This window comes from Pleurodeles waltl, chromosome 5 (assembly GCF_031143425.1).
Source record: "Pleurodeles waltl isolate 20211129_DDA chromosome 5, aPleWal1.hap1.20221129, whole genome shotgun sequence".
NCBI lineage: Eukaryota > Metazoa > Chordata > Amphibia > Caudata > Salamandridae > Pleurodeles > Pleurodeles waltl.
This window is the reverse complement of record NC_090444.1, coordinates 429,618,366-429,635,620: the sequence shown is the minus strand read 5'-3', so window position 1 is coordinate 429,635,620 and position 17,255 is coordinate 429,618,366. Positions and strand designations below refer to the sequence as shown.

The following is a 17,255-nucleotide window of genomic DNA, read 5'->3' as shown; positions in this document are numbered from 1 at the left end:
CATCAAGTTGCACCCAGTCATACCATTGTAGGCTGAGTGCTCTGGTGCAACCCAACCACAAACTCGACATGGCACACTGCCTGTGTGCCCTGTCCACCATACACTGCATGCACTATGGGTAAGGCACCCCTCTGGCAGGCCTTTCAGCCCTAATGCAGAGTGCACCATACTGCACGTGAGGGCATAGCTGCATGGGTAATATGACTTCAATGTGTCCTTGCCAAACCTGGTACATAGTGAGTGAACAGAGCAACCATTTTAATACATTTGCTGGACACTGATCTATACTAGTTTCACAGCTACATGATGGCCACTCTGAACCCTGGATTGTTTGGTATCAAACAACGCAGAATAATAAATCCAAACTGGTACCCTTGTTGGATTTATTGTAAAATGTACCCAAGTGTCACCTTAGGGGTGCCCCCTGCAAAAGCTAACTACCTTGGCATAGTAGCTGACTGGTCCTAACCAGACTGCCACTTCCAGACACAAGCCTGTACCCCTGGGGTGAGGGATTCTGCCCACTGGGATTCAGGACAAAGCCCTTCCTGGGTGGAGGTGCTAACACCCACTCCCTCAGGAATGTGCACTGCCCTGTTGGCGAGCTTTAAAGGGCTTACCACCTTTGAAGCTTGACCTCCAGATCTGCTGCTAGCAGCAGAGGGCTCCCCTGTTGCAACCCTCCACTTTTGGCAGGAGCAACAGCGGGAAATGTAAACCTAGGACAGGAGGAGTGGCCCTACCTAGCATGCACCACCCTTAAGGTGTAGCATGCGAGGTGGACTTTCCATTTCATGTTCCTTCATCTTAGATGGAAGGAAAATGGCTAATCAGGTGTAGGGATGTGACCTCTGCCCACCGGCAGTGGTCACTAAATGGGTGTAGCCACACTAAGGTAGATGACCCAACATTCACAAGCAGGTTCCCCCTACAACACCCACTAAATACAATATTTAGTGGGCAGCCCTAGACCAAGAACTCAGTTTCAATGGACAAAAGAAGACCACCACCAAGAAGATCCGAAGCCCAAGAACTGTGGGCCTGTTGCAACAAAGAAAAGTTGCCAAACCCTGCCTGCTGCACCAAGGACCTGACAATTGCCGCTGAGGAGCTGCTGGACAACTCTACAAAAACCCCAGAGGACTCCCTCTTCGCAAATCGCCAGAGAACTTCCTCCAGAGTGGAGGCATGACTCTAAAACCTCAAGAAACCATCAAGCCAGTGAGGGTCACTTCTCTGACTGGCCGATAACTCCTGAATTGGATGCCGCAGCTGGACCAAACTGCACCCTGATGACCATGAGGACCAGCCCTGCCAGTGTGCCACGTTTGGTGGCCTGTGACCTCCAGCGGCCAAACCGTGCCAATAACCAGGGTATTAGTCAGCCCACGTTGGACATCAGGAAGGACAGCCTGTCTGGGGCTGAAAAAGGACCAGGAGGAAGCCCCAGTCAAGGGATTCCAGAAACAACCCGGACCTCCCTCCAGAGTGCCCGTGTTGTCCTGCAAGCAACCCTTGAACCAACTTACCTTCTGCTTCTAAGGGCATCCTTGCGCACAGCTCCTGGATCATTGATTTGCTCTGTACCCGGCCACCCTGTGCCCTGCACTGAAGAACCTGCTGTGCCCTAAGGGTCCCACACCTCTTGCAACCTCAACACTCCATGGGGACCCCCAGGATTCACCTTTAAACTTACCTGTGCATTGCTTTTACAAGTGGTCCCTCACAGTGGCCCTGCACCAGCTCAAGGGTCCTTTTCCAGTTGCTGCTGCCGGAACCGGGAGCAGCCCGAACTTCTCCAGCTGGCACAGCTCGGTGACTGGAGGGAAAGGGACGTGGTTTGATGCCCCTTCTGTTGCCACGAAAGGGGTGAAAAGCAGATTGAGATGGGCAAGTAGCAGCTGCAAGGCCCAAGGACCTGGCTGTAGTTTGTGACTCCTTAAAGCACTAGAGCGCCAAGTCTACTTTTTCTCAGAAGAGAAGGGTCCCAATAAAGGGCATGTCCATAAGTGTGGATTGGACATTCCCCGAAAAGCCAGACGTCCTCAACCAAGTGTCGTGTCTCAAGGCCACCATTGATGCAACCGATCTACCTAGTGAGTCAGTCGTATCCAGTCCACATCGTATTGTGTACTTCGCTGCGCCTCTCCCATCAGCACAGCTTGGGAGATAGTGGCCCAGGACTTGTGGTAGCACCTGCACAACCGTGTCCCATAAAGTATAGGTGTAACGGCCCAAAAGGCATGAGGTGTTTACAGATCGCAATGCCAGCCTGGAGGAAGAAAACATTTTCTTTCCAAGCTGATCAAGTCTTTTAGATTCCCTTTCCAGAGGTGCAGAAGGGAATGCGCCTGGGGACATGGAGGCTTGGAGATAACCAAGCTCTCAGGGTTTGGGTGTTGCGTAAGGAACACTAGGTCATAAGGTGCTGTTCTGTGGTGGCAGCCAATTCTTATTAACAGGACCCACTGTGCTGGTTTGGACCAAGTCCCCAGCAGGATATCAATGAAGGCTTCCTTAAAGGGCAAAAGGGGTTCAGAAGAGGAAGCCCTGGGCTGAAGCAACTCAGTCAAGAGGCTCTTCCTGACTGCCACTGAAGGCAGCTCGAGGCCCAGGCCCTCGGCTGCTCTTCTCACCACCATGGAATAGAATGCTTCCTCCTCTGTAGCCACGGTAGGGAGAAACAGCATGCCAGCGTCACTCCAGCAGGGTCGGACTGTCCAAATATGAGGCTCATGGCCTCATACAACTCCCAGGGTTGTAGGGTGGCTCAGGCGCCCAGAAACCCAGGGAGTCACAGGCCGACCCAGAAGCAGGCTCCAAGGACAGAGGCTTAGAGCGAAGATGCTCCTGATCCCGCTTCGTGTCAGCCAACCAGTGGGGTAAAGTCAAAGAATGCTTGCTCTTCTTTGACTCCTTCTTATGCTTATCTGAGCGTCCCGAGGACTTGGAGTGGGACGACGAAGAGTGGGGGCTCTGCGACCATTCTTGGGTCCTTCTTCTCCACCAAGATTGGGGGGGACGCAGAGCGCCGGACCGCTCCCTCAAAGCTTTTGGATTCATGGCCTGGCACTCTGAGCACGGTTTTGGGTCGTGGTTGCGCTCCATACACTACAGACACATGAGGAGCGGATCTGTCATGGACATCATCGAATGACAGGAGTCGCAGGATTTGAACCCAGTCTTCGATCGCATTCCAACGCACAAGACTGATGCTTGCTGGAATTTGTAAGGTAAGGAATCTGCAACTGGAAGTCTATATCAGATGAACCAACATTTTTTACACATCAAAGAAATATCTTCAATACTGGCAAGTTTACATCACAAGGCATGTGACTCAGGCAGCTCACTTTAAATAATCATTGCTACCAGTAAGAGAGAATTTTTCGATAATTAAATTCTTTGAGATCACTCTGGCTCTCAAAACTGTCATAAAGCCAGAGTTTCTCCTAGTCCTTAAAAAACGTGATGGAAAACCTTTTCAGCCAAGTTTATTCTTAATCCTAATTGACTAGCATTCTTAACCACCATCCACCATCCCAATAGCTCTGTCCAATTCAGATTCCTACCTACTTTTTGGAGATTGCTGTTGAATAAAGAACCTGCAGATGAGACACACAAAAGCATGTAGAGGTATTTGGCCTTTTGTTGTACATAAGTTTGGGGGATTTCATTTTTTGTTTTACCATTTGCAAAGTGATGCTTCTTTGTGTTGGGAATGGAGTTAATGTAGGGCTCGGTGAATAATTTACTGTAGCAGAAGATAAACTTATTAAGGTGCTTTACATTTTATTGTGAATTATAGCCCATCATTTGTAATGTTGAAAGTAGTCTACTGCAGCATGTTCATTTTCGTGTTTCAAAACTAATCTTAAATGTCTTGTTTCAGGTGCAAAGAATCGGATTCTCCTCATGCAGTCACTGTGTACATGCTTGAACCCCACAGCTGCCAATACATTCTTGGGGTAGGTACAACTTATGTATGTATTTGCATGAACCTAGTCTGGCCAGTGTCTATGGTTTACAGTCTACTTTTATGCCTCATGCATCCAGTGGAGGAAACTCAGTGACCCCTGTGGTTCTTTTCACTTTGGCCTCAATTCCCATGCTGCACATAAGGACACCCAGCTGCACCACACCACTGTCTCCTAAAGACTTCTACAGTTCTTGGCTGATGTAGGATAGGGCTCCTGCTCTACATTCCTCACGCTGAAGGCTGTGGACTTGGAGAAATTAGTGCAGGTTATGGTTCTGCCTCCTCGTCTGACAGGGCAAAGGATAAGAAGAGTGGCCCTCAAATGAGCGAAGTCTGGAACAGAGGCAAGGAGTAGCATTGGTTTTTGTATTCTATATGAGCTTTTTTCATTCCTAACTGTGAGAACACCTCTTCTACCTAGTGGCACTCCTGGCTTGACCACAGTAACCGTATTTATCTGGGAGCCCAGAGGTAGTCCTGCTGAAGTACACATTAGTGAAAGTGTAGCAGCCAAGTGTTTCATGACAATCTTAGGAAAATTGGATCACATTTCTACTTGAATAAGATCTCTCCACTGGCTGCTAGTCTGTAAAGGGGAGAGTTCAGAGCCCTTACCATTGTACATAAAGCACTTTTCCAGTACATATACAGAAGTTCCTAGCAGCAAAATTCAACTGAAAGGCTCCAAACAAGACCTCCTAAAACAGACCAACGCAGCAGTTTTGTGGTTTCTAGCAACAAATTCTCTTAGTATGAACAAACGTATTGCTGCCAGTACAAAGCTGTGGAACATGTTGCCCTTTTCTGTACTCCTGAAGTCTTGCTCCTGAAGTTTAGAAAGTGTGTTTGTAGCTTGGATATATTGTTGAGATGCAGAGGTTATGCTGTGTGTGCTGTTGTGTGGTCTCAAGATACTCCGGAGATAGTGCACTCTACAAATACTTAATAGCATAATACAACACGTCGATTTCTTCTTTCTCCCAGGCTGTGTATTGTCCCCTTCATGACTTTGTATTGTGCAGCTTTTACCTAGTTGTATTTTTCATTCAATTGTTGCTACCTTCATACTGGCTATTGTGGATTTTCAGGAGTCTCCTAATCCTACTACCCCTAGTTCATTTCCTGCTCTTCAAAAGCCTACTCCTCCTCCTGCTGCTGTTTTCTAGACCTCTTTGATGAGAACACTCATTTCACTTTTCCCATTAATGAGGTGGTGAGGGCATTTGCAGCAAGTGAACTCACTCCTATTATTCCAAGATCTATGATGATTGTTTTCCCCTGTTGTCATCATAATTTGCGTTGTCTTTTCAGTTATGACTATACCATCCTGGTGAAGTGTCCAGTTTTTCTTGTTTCCTGTGACCATTATGAACCAGCCCATTCTACTACTTTAACTGATGACTTGAAAGAATGAAATTAACAAGAAAAGAAATGGGGATTGGTGCATATGCTAGTTTCTGTTGCTTCCACCTACACTTCTCCACTGATTTGTGCACATGCACAGCATGCTGACACAAGCAGCTAATTCTACTGAATCCGGATGGATTCTTCTTATAAATGCATCTTTTCTTTGAGATGACAAACTAGCTGTAAGTAAAATATGTGTTTCAACTGAAATACCCCTAATTCCAAACAAAAAATATATTTTGATGCTTCTAATAATACATACACATATACTGATAGTGAGTGAATTTAATGCTTCCTAAAAATCAATTTATTTCCCAAAATGTCTACAATTCTCCCACATATCTGGAGCCTTGTCAGAATCTTGGCATTTTCTGAACCCGTCCTTACTCCCCTGCTCTCCTCCAAAAGGCTCAGGTTCCGACTAAAGCCAAAATCAGCCCTGGCAAAAATATTCTAACCACGCCTATACTGCAGGAGGTTTCAGCTAGAAAGTGAGTATGGATGAGCCGTGGCAGCCTATCCTGCTGTTCAAGTAGTCCATGAATTACAACCTACAGAGGAAATGCTAAAATGGCAAAATTGCCAGCCCATGCCTGAAAATACCTCATAGGAGAATCTCTTAAAAGTGCAGAAAATTTGAAGAATTAGTGCTTTTGAAGGCAGGGAGGATGTGATTCGGGGATTAAGGGCTTCTCAAGGTATTTCCCTCTTTAAAAACAAGGCAGCATTTACCTTATGGTGTATCATTTTACACTCCACCACTGCATCCATTCACTGGGCAAGTTGAAGATAGTCCCCATGCTGTTCAGGGGACAGGTTCTGCTCTATTAGTAACCATAGTATATAGACCGGTACTCGCAAGGGTTAAAACAACTGTCACTGCCCTACTGTTCTTGTGTTTTGTGGCCTGCCGTATCTTATTCCCCCAGTGGGCTTAACAGTATGCATCTCCACTGGAAGTGTTCTACATTCCGTGACTGTGTGTGACAGTCAGGGCACAGCTGGTAAGTGTGTGCACCCAAAGTGTAAGTTGGTTAATGCCTCCTTTTATCATGTGATGATCTGCCTGATGGTTGCTGGCAGATAGTTATTCACAGTGGCATACTTTTTTGTGCCTCTCTGCACGAGAGAGGACCTATTAGTTTCTTCTGTAACACCCAGTTGCCCATAACCAGGGCTCCATGCCTATATTCGGGGGTTGTGGTAGAAAACACTCTGATACTTCTCACATACGTTGTGTGTGTGTACGGTTGTTTGGAACCAGGAGACTGTGTGCAGTGTAAGTGATGTCCAAAGAGGACAGTTTCTGCCAAAACGTGATTTCTCTGAAGCCTGCCTGTGTCATCTGTAGTTGTGACAGCATCACTGCCTTTAAACTGTAGCTATTCCATGGGCAGAATCTTGTTTTATCACTGTAACTGATACCCACCCTTTCATCTGTCCTGTGTTGTGTTGGATGTGAACTGGCAGTAGGTGAAACATGGTCCAAGCTGTCCAGTATGCAAACCCTTGCCTCTTTTGACCAAGCCCGTTTCCTCTACCTGCTTACAGAAAAGCTCAAGAAGAAGGGGAAAAACAAAATGATGAATTTGGTTAGCGTTGGCTTTCTGTTAGGGGCCTCAGTATGGTCTTTTTTCTAAGATGGCAGTCTTCTTGAATAGCACCTGTTGGGGTTTTTCCACTGTACAGTACGAGTGGTGAAACAATCATCTTTAGAGGAGCAGTTTCTGTGTATGCCTAAAATGTGACCATGCAGTAGATTCTTAAATCTCGTAAACTAAAACTACTATATGTTTGTATTACCTCATCACCCAACATTTGTTTGATAGGCAACTCCATCTTACCCTTTCATTGACATCTGGATTTCTAACACCTACCACCACCACCTAGAGAAAGTCTTAATTGGTTAGTTTTTCTACTCCAGAAGAGACAGGTCCCTAAAATGTGAACTGGGTTATCCGGTTTAATGCAACAGTACGTAAGTCCAGTTTAGTGCTAGTGGTAAAGAAAGGGCTTCACACAGCATTAAGAAATACATCTAGTCTGTATTGGGAATGGGTAGAGTGTTCACTGCTAGTGCAAGGGTCTAATGTCTGGCCTAAATTCTGCCTTGTTGGGCTTTACACAGCATCTTATGTGCTCCACCAGGGAGTGGCACCGTGCTGTGTAGTCCACAGCTGGCAGAATGTTTGGAATAAATGGGTCTATAGTATTTACTGTGCGTCGTGTGTTGAACAGCTTGATGTGAAGAAGATCCTTCTTCCGTCGTCTAAACAAGGATTTGGTTTTATGCTAGATTTAAATTTGTGCCAGACTACCACTATGACACTTATCTTGTGTTAATGACAGAAAGAAGGTGACCGCACAAAGTAAAAATAGCCTTTTCAAATTGATTTGTCAACATGAATTGATGGTGACTTCTAAAGTAATTCTACTCCATGTTGTGCATTGGGAGTGTATTACAAATTCTGATCCTGCAACAGAAAAAACTCACTAAATTGTGAAGATTTAAGATGTGTTGGTATATTTAGTAGTTGCCAGACCAATGACATAAAATGTGTGGGATGCTTGGGATTGAAATATTTAACTGCTACATGCATAACCAGAAGAACGCATGTAAAAGCACTCAATATTGAGGGTAAAAAAGAATAAATTAAATCATTGCTGTAGTGTGCACTGTTAGTTCTTATCTTTTAGCAGGGATCCCTTAATGATGGCTGTCCTTACACAAGGTAGGAAGTGAAAGTGAGAGCCTGAGATCTTCATGTAATGAATTCCATACTTATGGGGCAAAGAAGAAAAACACTTGCAGTGATAGATTTTGAGGCTTACAAAATGTCCTGCATTGTGCAAGAATTACTCATTGTTAAGCAAATTATTCCTCCTTTCAAGGGGGTTTCTGTATGCAGGTAAGGTCTTTATGGAGGTAAGCAACCCTGTCACAGAACTTAGAATTCAAAAACTTCTGTGTCAAAGAGGAGTCGACGTAAGTCTGTTAGGGAAACAGAGATATGGTCAAACTTCAGGAATCAATTTGAGAGGAGCAAGAGTAACTTAAGGTATCCCACCAGGTAGATTGTTTCCACCAGCTAGATGGGAGAAAAGCAGGATCGTATTTACTAGATATGCGAGCCTGAGCTAGGTTTCAGTATTATCTATGGCCATAGATTTCAAAAGCTAGGTCCTGAAACTGCTTTGTTTTCCATCCAGAAGTCTTACCCTGTTGTTTGTCTTGAAAATAATGCTACTGTATTACCATGGTAAACTACTTTGCTGATGTTAGTTATTTCCAATATCAACCAGCACTTTGGTCTGTGTAAGAGGAACCTCCAATATTAAACCAACTCTCTGACCAAACCAGGTAGCAGTAGAACTCATTTCTAAGCATACTTAGGATATGTGGAGATGTCTATCCATTAATATTAAACCGAAATTGAAAACAAACGTTTAATTTGAGACAGACTGGCCTTCTGGTCTGTACTTCTGAAAGACCATATTTGACTGAGTAGATTCTTGACATTTGGAAGAGATTAAACTGTTTTTGCACTGTAAGAAGGTGGGAAGCCTGAGACTATGTGCTTTTGTCACATTGTGTTTAATTAAATGCAACACTTTTATATGATGGAGGTTATGCTCTTCACCATTCCAAGCCAAAGTCCCTCTCTTCTGAATGGCAGTTCCTGGAACGCGCCCTTAGTTGGTGCATTCGATCAAAAAGATTCCTAGTATTATGATCCGTTTACCTGTATCAATATGCTTTACTCTGCTATTTGATGTTTTTCCCCTTTCCTGGTGTGATTGAGGGTTTCAGTCATGTTCTACTCATACAGCTGATGTGCTTCAAACGTTTGGATTTCAATGGCCCATCAGAGGTGTTGCAGGATCCTAAGCAACTAGGACTGTGCCCCCTCGCCCTCCAATGAGTGGAGGCCTTTGATACTAGGGTGCTCATTGTGAGTTGTACAGATTTAGGAGTGACGACACCTATCGTCCTGAATATCAAGTACAGAAAGTAGCTCTGCATGTAAATCTGCCCATTAGGAGTTACAGTCCTCGGAGAATGTAGTAATTATGCAGACCCAGTAATACTGACTAAATATTCATACGCTTCTCTCAGTTTACCGGACTATTCCAATGACATTATCCTCCTGCTCTGAAAAGGTGGTTAATGTCAGCAGGGGGGTGAAATAGGGAGATTTGAGACTGTCTGAGGTAGTCTGTAACCTGGCTAGGACGTGGGTTGTCTTCCTCCTGTGGTGCTGCAATGAGCTGGTAGGGTCCAGGTTGTAACCATGCCCGCAGCTCCTGGCCACTGCTCTGCAGTTTCACCGAGTGCAGATCCACACCTGATAACTCGGTCTAGTATTTCTAGACTGGGTAACCCTAGGTCCAGAAATAGAAGAGAACTTCATAATGTAGCAGACTGCTATCCCGCTGGGTCTACCACTCCACCATAAGAGTAATGAGAGCCTTAATCTTCGTTTCTAGCTTTGGGTGATTAGAAGTTAGGGGGTGGGATATGAATCCTTAGGAGACGCATCCAGCATGGAAGACCGCCCCCATCAGTGACAAAATAACTTGGACGGAGCAGTGCGGGGGGAGTGCAGTGCCTAGGAATTTGCAAAATAAAAATATATATAAATGTTTATTGTAAGTTTGCGCCACTTTTACGTCAAAAAGTGACGTAAATGCGGCACAAAAAAAGTATAAATATAGGGCATTAGTGTCAAGGTCCAAATTTCAGAATGGAGCAAGTGGAATACTTAAAGGTCAAAGGTTGGAATTGGATATGTAAAGCAAATGGTGCACGTCTCACCCAAACCATTAACCTAAAGATGCCTTAATACTACAGCTGCATCTCCATGGACAAGACAAGAAAGGGCAAAATACCAAAATGACATTAGCATCATTGAAAGTAATATTCTCACGTTCTTCTATAATTTAAGGTTTCAAATCTGACATAACTTATTTTGCATGTACATTTCCCATACTCTTTATAGTGCATTTCTCAGTTTTATTGTTTTCTTTATTTATCTAGGTGGAGTCTCCAGTCATTTGTAAAATTCTTGACACAGCAGATGAAAATGGATTCCTTTCAGTACCCAATTGAAAATGACACAGGATGGTCAACTGAATAAACACTTATACTTAAAATATAGTTGGCATTTTCCCTGCCAGCCAGTTTTCTTAAGAACATTGTTAGAGTATTATCAGCAAGACTTTACAAGCGGAATGTCTATGAATCATTGTGTATGTATGTGTATATAAAGGTTTGTCAATAAATTTTTAATCTGATGTCTTGTTTTCTGTTTGACTAGATATTTTTTGTAAAACCTGAATGCTTGTCTTCAGTATTGTTGCTTAGCATATCTGTTAAGATGTTTATTTTTCACAAGGTTTTCAGTGTCATTTTTCTTGCAGATGCGAGCTCTCAAAAGCACGCCAGAAAGCAATGTGGCAAAAGAACTAATACGGCCTATTGCAAAGCATCTGCCTAAGAGGTAGTAGCCCCTACAGCAAGAGATACAACCTCAGCAATAGGCTATAATCCTGGAACAGGGTCTGAAAAGGAGGAAGATATTGCGTCTCCCCCCCCCCCCAAAGACACACACATAGACTCCCTCTTTTTGCATGATATTGATTTTAACGTGACTGAGAGTGTGCTGGGGTCCTGCTAACCAGGCCCAGCACCATTGTACTTTCCCTAAAACTGTACCATTGCTTCCACAATTGGCACACCCTGGCATACAGATAAGTCCCTTGTAAAAGGTACCAGTGGTACCAAGGGCCCTGTGACCAGAGAGGGTCCCCGAGGGCTGCAGCATGTATTGTGTCACCCTAAGGGACCCCTCACCAAACCAATGCACGCTGCCTTCCCAGCTTGTGTGTGCTGGTGGGGCGAAATAGGTAAAGGCAACATGGCATTCCTCTCAGGGTGCCATGCCCACAAGCCACTGCCTGTGGCATAGGTTAGTCACCTCTCTAGCCGGCCTTACAGCCCTAAGGCAGGGTGCACTATACCACAGGTGAGGGCATAGCTGCATTAGCAATATGCCCCTACAGTGTCTTAGTCCATTCTTAGACATTGTAAATGCAGTGTGGCCACTTTAAGTAGATGGGCTGGGAGTTTGTCATTATGAACTCCGTAGCTCCATGATAGCCTCACCCAGGGCTGGGAAGTTTGGTATCAAACGTCTCAGCACAATAAACCCACACTGATGCCAGAGTTGGATTTATTTTACAATGCACCCAGAGGGCATCTTAGAGATGCCCTCTGTATTTTAACCAACCCTTTATTGTAAGGCTGACCAGTCTGTGCCAGTCTGCCACTAAGACAGGTTTCTGACCTCTTGGGGTAAGAGCCTTCGTGCTCTCAGAGGCCAGAAACAAAGCCAGCTCTGGGTGGAGGTGCTTCACACCTCCTCCCCTGCAGGAACTGTAAGACTTGTTGGTGAGCCTCAAAGTCTCAGGCCTCCTGTTGCTGTGCCCCGCGGCACTCCAGCTAGTGGAGATGCCACTTTTGGCGGCAAGTCCAGCAGGAACATTAGATAAAACAGGAAGGAGTGACCACTGCAGCCAGGACCACTCCTAGGGTGTCCAGACCTGAAGTGACCCCTCTCCCAGCAGAATCCTCCGTCTTGGTTTGGCAGACACAAACCAATAGGGTTAGGACTGTGTGTCCCCTCCCCAAAGGGAGTGGACACAAGAAAGGTGTAGTCACTCTCGGAGACAATAAACATTGGCTACTGCCCTCTGACCCCTGTAATGCCCCTAAGTCTAGGATTTAAGGGCTCCTCTGAATCTAGCTCACCAGATTCCATGCGATCTCAAGAAGAAATGAAGAAAGGACGACTGCTAAGTCGACCCCAGCAGAGAAGACTCCAGACACCAACTCACTTGGCCCTAGCCCTGCCGACCTGTCTGAAGCTTCAGAAGCCCTGCTACAAAAAGGTGACGCATCCTGAAGGACCAGCAACCTCTTCATACCCCCAGAGAACTGCCTGCCCACCAGAGGACCAAGAACTCCCGAAAACAGCGGCCCTGTCCACAAGAAACACCAAGAAGGACTCCAACAGTGCCCTGGATCCGCTAGTCCTGCCCACTCTGCACCTGACGCCCATGTGCAAGTGACCCACAGATCCAGAGCAGGTCCCCAGGCGATTCTGACCTAGTGTCCACCCTGGGTTGACCCCTCCTGGCTAAAACGACATTGCCTGCAGCCTAAATCCAGAGGAGCCCCCTGACCACGACAGAACTGGACGAAGATTCCCAACGCCTCAAGGTACTCCTGCAGCCCCCTGGCCTTGGGGAATCTGACCACCGGTCCCTGCAACGTTCAGCAGGTGGCCCTCCTCCTTTTTCAGCCTGTGGTTTCCCGAAGCCGACCCCCTGGATCAAGTCTGCAGCATCTTTGTGACCTGCGGGGTCCCCGTATTGAAAAGCATTGGGAGCCTGACGTTGTGTTTGCACCTTGCACCGGCCACCCCAGTGGCACTGAGGGTGTGTGTCTGGTGCAGACCCCCCCCCCCCCCATGTCTGCCCTCAAAAGTCGTGGGTACTTAACTGCTAGCAGATCTGTTTCCAAGTGCCCCCAGTCTCCATAGGATCCCATTCTAAATCCAACACCAACTTTGACCTCTGCACCCAGCTGGCCCCGTGTTGCTGGTAGTGTGTTTGGGGTCACCCTGAACCTTGACCTGTGGACATCCTTACCCCCGTAGACTGGAACTTTAAGTCGAGTACTTACTGCAAAACTACACTAACACTTCCTGCCCCTAGGACTGTGTTGAAAATTGCACTGTGCCAACTTTTGAAAGAGAAAATTGCTACTTGTAAACAGTTTTCTTTGCCAAATCTAAACAGAGTCGCTTTGATACTTATGCTTGATACTTACTTACAAATTTACTTAGACCTGCAATCAGATCCTTTTGGTTCCAGAAATAAAGTAACAAAATATATTTTTACTATATAAAAACAATTGGTCTGAAGTTACTCATTGAGTGTGTGCCTCATTTATTGCCTGTGTTTGTATAACAAATGCTTTGCACTACCCTCTGATAAGCCCAACTGCTCGACCACTCTACCATAAAAGAGAGCACTATTATCTACTTTTGCCTCTGTTGAGCCTCTGGGGAACACCTGGACTCTGTACACTCTATGGGGGTCATTCTGACCTCGGCGGTAAAAGGCCCTTACCGCCGGTCAGAAGTCCGCCATTCTACCGCCACGGTCATTCTGACCCACAACGGCGGGACCGCCAAAATCCCGACATCCCAGGAAGGCCGCCACATCAGCGGGCCGCGGAAACCTGGAGATGACCAAACCTCCACCGTCACGCCAACACAAACACGCCCATGCCATTCTGACCCACGAATCCACGCGGCGGTCTTTCAACCGCGGTATACCATTGGCGGTACACACCGCCGCGGTCAAAATACACACACAGCTCCAAAACCCAGCCACATTGGACAATTTGAAATACACACACCTGACACACATACAAACAACACACCCACACATCCAACCAACTATAAAACACACACCCACATCACCCACAAACCCCTACGACCGAAGATCATAGACGAAGGCGAGAGAGACACATCACAGAATAGAGAGCTACATCACACAGAGGCACACTACACCATCACACACACCACATAGAAGCACAAAGCACCACACACCAACACACTCTTCACCATATACACCACCCCACACCTCATCCACACCACCCCATGGCACCCCAAAGGCACCCACGCTTTTCGGACCAAGAACTCCGGGTCGTGGTGGAGGAGATCATAAGAGTCGAACCCCAGCTCTTCGGCTCACAGGTGCAGCACACCACTATAGCCAGGAAGGCGGAGCTATGGCAGCGGATCGTGGACAGGGTCAACACGGTGGGACAGCATCCCAGAAATCGAGAGGACATCCGCAAACGTTGGAACGACTTACGGGGAAAGGTGCGCTCGATGGTCTCGCGACACAACATCGCAGTGCAGAAGACTGGCGGGGGACCCCCACCCACACCACCCGAATTCACAGCATGGGAGCAAGAGGTACTAAACATCCTGCATCCTGATGGCCTCGCTGGAGTACACGGAGGAATGGACTCTGGTAAGTACAATCTCAACTACTTTCCCCCCCCCCCCAGCATGCCAACCCCCACCACCACCCTCACCCCCAACCCCCATCACACATCCTCCCTGAGAATGTCTCCCCAGCACAACCCACCCAACACCAACCCCTGCATGCCACCACAAACTATGGACACCCATCACCTAAGCATGACCACTGCACATACCCCCCCCCCACAACACCTCCCCCAAGGGAATGACAGCACTGGGGGACAAGGGTACCCATAAATCGCACACAATAGCACACACAGAAACAATAACCATGCTCTCTTACCCCATGCAGGACCCGAACGCCAACACACCGACCAGGAGGGTCCAGAAATGTCCATCCCCCCCCCGGAAGAGGCACCCAGTGATGACAGCAGCTCTGTCGACCTGGAACCTGACGACCAGCCTGGACCATCGGGGACCTCTGGACAGTCGGTTCCCCACACACAGGCCACAGCAGACCCAACCCCCTCTGGGAACAACAGCACAGCTCCCACCCAGCGGGCCCATGGCTCTGTCTCTAGGACAGGTCAATCAGCGGTGTGTCTGCCACTACAGGGCCCCCAGGCTAACCCACCACCCCAACAACAACAGGGACCTGGGGGCAGTGGTAGTGGGCACACCGTCCAGGGGACAGAGTCCGGGGGAAACAGGGCAACTCAGAGGGCTGCTGTGCGACAGGGGGGGGAGGAGAGGCCCAGGGAACCGACTCTCCAAGAGGCCCTCACCACCATCATGGCAGCCTACCACCGCTCACAAGAGACGATGGCGACGGTACTGGCCAGGTTCCAGGAGATCCAGGCACAGCAGGAGGAACGCTACATGGGGTTCAACAATCATCTCACCCACATCTCTACCGCCATGGGGAGCCTAGTCCAGGCCCTCCACCGGATAGAAGACACGTTGCGGGACCATGTGGCACCACACAGGGCCCCTGTCACTAGCCCGGACCAGGAACAGCCTACCACCTCCGCCGGCGCTAGTGGACAGGAGGCCCCACCACAACGACAGGCCACCAGAACCCCACCTCCTGCTGAAGAACAACCACCCCGCAAGAGGAGCCTGAGATCCAAAAAAAAGACAGAGTAGGATGTCAAGACCCCCGCCAGCATGAGATACCCCCTGAAGTCATCCCACTGTCCCACATTGCCACCCTGTCCAACCTTGAACTGCCCCTGCTCCATCCTTCCACAGGCATATGGACAATGCACCTGTGAGACTGAGAACTGGACTCTGCCATGGACATTCCTCCACCCCCACCCATCACCGTGTGAATATCATGTACCATTATCTAGCACCAAAAATAAATCACTCAATGCACTGAAATCATGCTGGAGTCAGGCTGTAATATTTACAAATGTAAAACACATTACCGATCAGTTATGTTCTGTAAACTTTGTGCTGAACACATACCGAGATCAATAAGCATTAGTCCATGGGCTAACCAAGCAGAAGTCACGCAGTGGGTCATACAGCACTGAAAAGGGAAGGGAGAATCAAACATCAGTTTCAAATAACTGGGGGGTCATAGACAAAGTTGAGAAAAACGAGGCAGTCAGAAAAATTAAAATGGCGTGTGTGATTCTTACCTGTGTGCTACTGAAAATACTGTTGGATAACTCTGTCCCTGTTGTCTGGGTCGTCCTCTGAGTCTTCCTCCTCTTCACTCTCCACAGGCTCTACAGCTGCTTCAACACCACCATCTGGACCATCCTCCTGCAGGAAAGGCACCTGACGTCGCAATGCCAGATTGTGAAGCATACAGCAGGCCACGATGATCTGGCACACCTTCTTTGGTGAGTACATCAGGGATCCCCCTGTCATATGCAGACACCTAAACCTGGCCTTCAGAACCCCAAAGGTCCTTTCTATGATCCTCCTAGTTCGCCCATGGGCCTCATTGTACCGTTCCTCAGCCCTGGTCCGGGGATTCCTCACTGGGGTCAATAGCCAAGGCAGGTTGGGGTAACCAGAGTCACCTATTAGCCACACACGTTGTCTCTGTAGCTGTTCCATCACAAAAGGGATGCTGCTATTACGCATCACATACGCGTCATGCACTGAACCAGGGAACATTGCATTCACATGGGAGATGTACTGGTCAGCCAAACAGACCACCTGGACGTTCATAGAATGGTAACTCTTCCTGTTTCTGTACACCTGCTCATCGTCTTTTGAGGGGACTAAGGCTACATGGGTCCCATCAATGGCACCAATTATGTTGGGAATATGTCCAAGGGCATAAAAAATCACCCTTCACAGTGGGCAAATCTACCTCCTCTGGGAATATAATGTAACTCCGCATGTGTTTCGTCAGGGCAGACAACACTCTAGACAAAACCTTTGAAAACATTGGCTGAGACATTCCAGATGACATGGCCACTGTTGTCTGGAATGAGCCACTTGCAAGAAAATGGAGGACTGACAGCACCTGCACCAGAGGGGGAATTCCTGTGGGTTGGCGGATGGGGGACATCAGGGCTGGCTCCAGCTGGGCACACAGTTCATGGATGGTGGCACGGTCAAGTCGGTATCGTAGTATGATGTGGCGTTCTTCCATTGTCGACAGGTCCACCAGCGGTCGGTACACGCGAGGATTCATCCTTCTCCTCGCAAATCCCAGCGGACGGTGCCTAGGTAGGACAACATGGAGCACAGAGTCAAGATCATCACTGGTACGTTCACCACTGCTTGCATGGCACACGGTTATCTAGGTATTGAAAGGCGTGTATGTGTGGCAATGCCAGGCCTAG

At 47.6% G+C, this 17,255-nt stretch overlaps 1 protein-coding gene across 1 annotated transcript in view; it reads left to right on the top strand.

The window, feature by feature from the left end:
- ERLEC1 (endoplasmic reticulum lectin 1) overlaps window positions 1–10,678 on the top strand; it is a 331,659-nt gene extending 320,981 nt beyond the window's left edge. Inside the window, exons 13-14 of the mRNA XM_069234195.1 lie at window positions 3,890–3,965; window positions 10,422–10,678. Of these exons, the coding sequence (XP_069090296.1) occupies window positions 3,890–3,965; window positions 10,422–10,493 (148 nt within the window). The 3' untranslated portion in view covers window positions 10,494–10,678. The remainder of the gene's footprint in view (window positions 1–3,889; window positions 3,966–10,421) is intronic.
- Window positions 10,679–17,255: the final 6,577 nt, after the last annotated feature.